Consider the following 7,510-nt stretch of genomic DNA (forward strand, 5'->3'; position numbering starts at 1 on the left):
CCCCATTAAGCCACGCCCCCCACAGACCACGCCCCCTCTCTCCCCTCAGCGCCTCACGGCGCCTCGGGAGTTACAAAATCTTCGAGAAACTCCACAAAAATCAGAAAAATCTCAAAATTACAAAATGCGAAGGGTTGGAAGGACCTAGAAATCAATGGGCGGGGACACCTCCCACCAGGCCAGGTTGCTCAGATGTATTTCGTGGCAAAACTTGACCCTCTCGACTCCACACATTAATGTCTGATTGAATGATCCTGATTAGAAAGAAAACATCCTGCCACATTTTAAACTCTCTGATTGAATGATCCTGATTAGAAAGAAAACATCCTGCCACGTTTTTAAGCGACAAGAAACAATCTCGAATTCTATCCTAAATCAGAGTAATATCTTCTTTCCGTAGGTCAGCTAAGTGTCATATTGTGTTACATTAGACCGTTACACAATACTGGACATAACGCAATTGTACACCTATAGAAAATAATAAAATATTGATAAACAAACCTGCTTCCCCAAAACCTCTTTCTCAAGAAAGTTCTTTGATGTTCGATCTTTTTATACTTTCAAGCCTAATCAACAAGAAGGGAGATGTAATCTCTGAAACAGAGAGCAGCCAGCAAGCTCTAAGTGATGTGTTAGAAAAAACAAATTACTTGTTGTTAGAACTGTAAAAGTTTGGGGCTGGACAAGCTTCAGTGCTCTCAGACCTAGGGGCAGGTTAACGAAGCTTGGAAAAAAAAAAAAGATGCCCTCTGGTAGTAAACACAAAGAACACAGAATTTATGGGACATCTGGCAGAACTCCCAAGATACGGGAGAAAATGATAAACCCAACCCAGCTCCAAGTGGGTTAAAGGTAATTCTGGTAATTCTGTGACCACCGAGCCAAGAAACCCACTGACCCCAAAGAAGAGAAAGACTCAGCATGGCACTAATTAGCATCAGAAGCGAATCATTAACCAATAGAAGATAGACTACTAATTAACAAGAGAAATATGTAACTCGTGGCAAATGAACACTAATTCCGTTGTTTGCTAAAATGTATAAAAAGTTTTGATAGTTGGGGTGCCTGATCTGTGGGATTCTGCTCGGTACCCAGGCTTGGCAAGGCTGAAATAAATAATCGATGTCTCTCTGGAGTGTGCCTTTATCGCCTTGTTGCACTCCGGGTAACAAATCTGATTTTTAAGGGCATTAATAACCCCAGAGCTCCCTGTGATGAACAAATGAAGGCGCTCGCCCCAGCTCTGCAGCACCGTCTGCGAATTCACAGCAGACCTGAAGGTGGCAAGCGCTGAACACTGAACACAAACCAGCTGCAGTCCAGCTCCCCCGTTTTCCCCAAAACACGATTTTTGTGGTGTATTTTGCCCGTACCTCAGAGTTTGCTCCCTTCACACACTGTTGTTTCACCCCCCATCAGGGTCTATCAGTGAAAAGGATCACACAGTAAATTTGGTGTCGCACCAGGAGTGAATTCAGGCCATCCACTGACTCTGGTTATCACAAATTCCCTCAATTTTCGCCTCTGGTGCGATGGGAGAAATATTTCCCCACTGGGAATGTGCACCCTGAGGCTTGGAAGATACTCTGTCAGTGCCCAGTGTTGCCACCTTCAGCTGTGTCTAACCTACAAATAACTGCTTAGTCTGCCAACAACTGGGCATTGTAAAATCCCACAATAAGCTGGTTTGCAACAATCTGGCAAAAAACAGAGGAATGTGCCAATACATTTTATGTTGGTACACCCCGTTATGGAGAATATCACATTTATCGCCTCACAATTTACTTGTGTCATGTTGCCACTGGTAATTTACAATTATTGGTGATCATATACACATTGGAAACTTCAAACATGCCCTCATTACACTTTTTGGTGTGTATATACCAAGAAGTATTTAATGGTTTTAATAGACACACATTTATGCACGCACACTTGCAGTTTGCATTATTTTATTTAAATCACATCCTGCTTTTGGCAGACATAGGGCTAGGTAAGGTTTTTCAATTCTCTTTTTTTATTTTATCCTCCCAGGCTGGGAATAGCAGATTTGGTTTTAATCAACCCCTTTGCAGTCTTGAACTTTGTCCTCCTGGAATACAGTGCCATTCATTTAAGGATTTCCCTCTGTCTAATAAACATTAATGAACCACACTTTACAATTCCCCTGTGATCTTATCTCAGTTTCACAGATGGGGAAAACAGAAACAAATTAAGGGGTCTGCACACACCACAAATCAAAGAGCTGGGGGAAGAACCCAGCAATCCTAGCACAATTCCCTGCTCCAATAACCCAGAAATGTGTTCCTACCCCTGCAGCTGCTCTGGCAGTAACTGCGTTGCACGGGGCAGCACTGTTACCTTCAGGCCATCCAGGAAATCTGAAATTGCTCTTTTCCTGACGTTTAGCTCCCCACATAACTGCAAGTTCTGTGAGGTGATAGAAGGCTGCGGCCCCGCCAGCTTCCTCTGCTGGATTATCCCTCAGGATGTCTTTATTCCCTCTGAGCAGAGGATCTCTTTTCTTTTCCGATTAGCAGAGATCTAGCAGGATGTGGGGAATATTCCAGTCCCTACTGGTACACCGTGGGGTTTATCCATCTTCCCAGAAGAGAGGCCTGATTTCCTAGGGAATTTTCATCTCCTGGCTCTGGACAATGTGGTCCATTCCATGACGAACATGGCATCCCTCGGTGCCTGTGAAGAAAACCACATCTATTAATTACATCCAGCAAGGAAAGACAGGTAATTGCCTTGTGCCTGGAATCTCTAAGTAGGGCCACTTTCTAGAAGAACAATCCCCGAGCTGTGATTTCAGCAGAGACAGAAGAAACCAATGTTCCCTGCAAGCTGCACTCCTGTCAGCCACCCAGCAGTTTTTCTGACAGCCAGGATTTTTGTGGCACTGGCTGTGAGTCATTATTGAAGAAGTGTTATTCTTAAAACAGAGGAAGAGTGCTGGAGAAAGGAGGTGTTAGACAGGAAAAAACCCAAACCCCTTTCACACCTCCATCTGCTGTCTTACAGTGCCTTGCTACCAAACATTTACAAATTGACAAGTTTTATTGCAAATCTTGCTCCACTTGTTAAAAATTGCTTGTTTTTGAAGACAGAATCAGACATTTAGCCTTCCTCCTCCATAATGAATTTATTTTCCTTGTGTTTAGCTCCATGGAAAGCAACAATTCCTATGGTGCAGCCTTCTGCCAGGACAGCCAGGTTACTCCTAACTGCACTCCCAGGTTTCTGATAAAAAAAAGGCTGCAGGAAATACAGCACTGGCGGGAATCTGCACTGGTTTATCTTGGTTTGTTCTGCAGGTGGGCAGTGTCCGGCCAGATCCAGGCTGGGAATTGCTCTGGTGGAATAAAATATTTCCGTGCTGGAGAGGGATTTGCAGTTCTCTGCTGAGAGCCCATCTCGACTGCAGCGTTGAGAAGCTCCTCAGCCAGGTCTCACTGAGCTACGCCGGCACAAAGGGGGAGAGAACTGCCACAGCAACTGCTCCTCCTCTTGCTGTTGGCCAGACAGCCCTGCCCAGCACACACTGAGGCCGGTCCCATTCCCCTTCCCAGCTGCTCCGAGGCGCTGGAGCTGTGTCTGCCCATGGCCCAGACCTGCAGTGAGTCACAGTCACACACTCAGGTCTCTGTGCCCCAGTTCTGCAAACGTTTCTGCACAAACATCATTGTGTTCAGCAGAAGAGACCTGGCATACTCACTGCAGGCCTCAACTGATATCCTTAAAAGCCCTGTTTTCTTTTTAAAGTTGGTCTAGGAAGTGATTTTGTTAATTTGCCCCCCTCAGACATTCGCCTGCATCACCCTTTTTAAATTTAACTCCAGTGTCAGATCTGCAGCTGTTTCTGAGGCCACATCCATGAATGATTGCTGCTCCTGCCAGGTGCAAGCATGAATAAAAAAGGTCACGGGCTGGGGAGAGGATTAAGCTTTGGCTCAGCTGTTTGCATTCTCACACAGAGCACAGTCTGTCCATCCATCTGTCTGTCAGCCCTCACACACCATCCAGACAGGTGAGGAGCTGAATATTGGAAACAATTCAGTGACGCTCATACAAAGCCACTACACGGTGTCTGTGGTTTAAAAAAAGCTCCCCAGCAATCCTCCAAGCAGCCCTCGGATCAGTGAAATTATCTGTGCAGAAATATAAATGCAGAATGGCATGGGAACAGTCTCCCTGGAGACTGGGGTAGGGCAGATTGGAGAATACCTAAATCTCTAAATGGTGTCTGTGGTTTTCATGTTAAATTGGAACATTTTCATCCCACGCTTACCTAAGGAGATGAAGGAAGGCAGCTTATGGGCACTTAGCACATACACTGAGAGCAAGCAGGGAAAAAAAATCCAGAGGCATGGAGCAGATCCATCTCCCTGGATCTCCACCTGAAGTATTTCACTGATTCAAGGCCTTTTGTACCTGCAGTAGTGAATGCTGTTGGCTATTTTAAGACCTTCTCATGCTTGCACTTCTGTTACAACCCATGGGAGGCTCCCAATCTATTTCTGTATATCAGACATCCTTCCTCTTCTGACTCCCTTATCAAATGTGCAAAACAATCAATAATTCACTTAGGCTCTACATTCCCATTAGAGTGCACCATGGCTGTGATTTAAATATATTTCTGTGACTGTAGAACAAGCAGATATCCTAAACTACCCTGGAAATGTCCTCTGACATGTGACAGCATCTCCTGCCACCCAAAGTAGTTTTATTTCTCCAGCTGTTAGATCTAGGACAAAATACTACTCTTTTGTTCTATATTAAGACCATGGAATAACAGCAGCTGACTTCCCAGCCTCTGTCCTCGTGGAGGGGAACACAGGATGAAGAATCAAACCCCAGCATGAGCTTTTCTCATGCTAAGTCATTAAGAAAGACCAGATCTCCTTGATGCTCTCCCGCATTAAGTAACAAAAAACTGGCGGTTGATGAGCTGGGGGTTGCCTTCCTCCCCTTCCCATGGTCCCCACTGTAGGTCCAGGCTCACCTGTGATTTCCTTCCACAGCCTTGTTTTGAAGGAGATGAGGTTCATGTGGTTTAATTGAGAAGAAAAAAGCAGGTTTGAAACCCTTTATCCCTAACTACCTCCCAGTAATGAACTCATCCCTTACACCCCTCTGGGTGGGCTCATTTTGGAAGAGGGAGCTGAGCTCCAGGAGATCAAGTGGCTTGACCAAGGCTCTGGGTCGGAGAAGGTGTCCAGAGTGACAAATACCCAAGTGCCACATCCCCCAAACTTGAGAGATCTGTCCAGACCAAACAAGTGTTAAAACTTTTCCTTACCAGAGACGGCCTCAAGACCCAGGGACAAACAGCCTATCAAACAGACCACAAAAACCTCCTCATATTTTGTCTGGGATTCTACAACCTCTCCCATTCCCTCTTGTCCCTGCGTTAAACCTTTCAGTATCATCAGCTCTGTGTGCCCACAACATCCAGCAAGGAGGGCAGAGCACGCGGCAGCCACACACCACGTCCTGGTAATGACTTCACTTCTTCCACCAGCTCTGGAAAAAAACAAAAACAAACCCAAATCCCTGGTCCCGCATAACTGTGGCTCTGTTATTCATGGATCTTAAATCGTACTCCTTCGTGAATTTTAATGTGCAGTCCATTCTCTTTCCACTAATCCTACATTAGGCTGGAGGCCTTTATAGACTGAACATTTGCCCTCCTTTGCTTTTCATTCTCCGCAGCAGCACCGTGGCTGCCTGTCCCCAGGCACTGCCCTAGTCTCAGCTGGGCTGGCACTGAAGTTCAACCAACATGAAAGTGTTTTCTTATTAGATCCTCCAGTTCTGTGCATCCCTGGCAAAAGCAGCAGGGCTGCTGCACAGGCAGCCTGGGAACAGCAGCTCTTTATTTTGCCCACGATCTGGCAATCTCATGGTGTGCGTATGAGTTGTGCAGCGCTGATTGAGGCAACGCCTGTCTGCGAGTCTTTAGCACCATGCTTTTATAAATCCCTTTTTCCAGCTAAAACCATCTCCACAAGCCATCAGGAAGGAGTGAAAGCCCTTCAGGAAATTCTCCTTTCCAAGGAATTCCTGATGAGTGGCACACAAGAGCAAACCACAGACGGTTCTGCACCACCACAAACTCTGAGATGCTGAACAGCCCTATTTTAAATGACACTTGGGTTAAAAACCAGACAGGACCATGAGCTACTCTCATCTCACCTTCTGCAAACTGCGGTTTGAGCCTGTTCTTTCACTACTAAATTTAATAATTTGTTCAGCTGAAGGGAGGCTTCCAAAGGGAAGATACCCAGACTCAGTCTGGATAGAGGAGTAAGCCACCATTTCCCTTGGAAACCATCCCTGAGGAATCATCTGAGGCAAGATGCTCTGTTTGTGTAAATTGCTAAGAAGATCTCAAACCCAGCCCTTCCATGCGTCTCACAGAACCCTTATTAGATGAGAAAGAAATATTGTACAGTTCTCAGCTCTAAAAATATGAGAACTTTGATATATAAATCCATGTTGAGGACCTTGCTGGGGCTAACTACAAATGTTCCCAGTTGCCTCTAATTCCACACCACTTGCAGAACCAGTGGTAATATTTCTTTTCCAAGATGTACAGAACATACCCAGTATTCTAAAGATTCCAGCCCTGGGGATAGTTTGTGTGCCATCAGAGCACCAGGCAGGGGCAGGAGGGAATCAGGCTGAAAATCTGATTTGACTTAAACAACACTGACCTGATGAGAAGCACCGAGTCCGAACCAGGCCTGCAAATCCCATCTGTTTCTTATTTCTATAACGGGCGAGCTAAAACCCTAAATCCACACAGCTCTGAGCTTTGAAGCCAAATTTTGCAGCTTGAGTCCATTACTAGCAAATGATGACTGCTAGCCCAGCACGGACCTGCTCCTTAAATTAAAGGCTGGGATTTATAACTCGACATTAAATGAAGGAGACGTATTGCAGGGTGACTAACAGCTAACCTGGGAAGGCACTTGGAGACAGAAATTCATGGACTGGTGAATAAATTGCCCCACCTCTTTGCTCCCCATAAAATTATTATCACAGCACTCGTGGTTAATGGTGTTCTGAGGGTTAACTGATGTTTGAGAACCCCTTGGATGCTCCTCAGTTGTTGGCAGCTAATAAAACCCTGCACTGTCTTAGTTATTATATTAAGTTACAGTTTTTGCTGGGTTTTTTTGCAGCAATTTGATGTCAGAAAAAAATCTAATCTATAAAGCAAGCAGCTCTTTAGCTTTGCGAAAAATAAAACCGAGTGTATTCAGAAAAAAAAAGCCTCGTCTCTGTCCTTTAATTCCCAGGAACAAAGCTGGGGAAGGCTGGTCCTCGAGTGCAGATGGAATTTGGCAATTCCATTCCCATTAGTGCAGAGCAAACCCGTTAAATATATAATGGCTCGAGGACAATGTGGATTGGAAAAATAAGCTTGGAACTGTAAGGCTCCTAATTATTTTCCATCCATCTACCTTCACATTAAACCCCAGGGTTTGATGCTTCCCCGGCT

General features: G+C 45.2%; 1 protein-coding gene across 1 annotated transcript in view; it reads right to left on the reverse strand.

The window, feature by feature from the left end:
* Window positions 1–453, reverse strand: part of DHX40 (DEAH-box helicase 40) — a 14,316-nt gene extending 13,863 nt beyond the window's left edge. Inside the window, exon 1 of the mRNA XM_017730882.1 lies at window positions 447–453. Within this exon, the coding sequence (XP_017586371.1) occupies window positions 447–453 (7 nt within the window). The remainder of the gene's footprint in view (window positions 1–446) is intronic.
* Between the last annotated feature and the right edge of the window lie 7,057 nt (window positions 454–7,510).

The sequence above is a fragment of the Corvus brachyrhynchos genome, unplaced genomic scaffold, assembly GCF_000691975.1.
Source record: "Corvus brachyrhynchos isolate BGI_N302 unplaced genomic scaffold, ASM69197v1 scaffold283, whole genome shotgun sequence".
Taxonomy (NCBI): Eukaryota; Metazoa; Chordata; class Aves; order Passeriformes; family Corvidae; genus Corvus; species Corvus brachyrhynchos.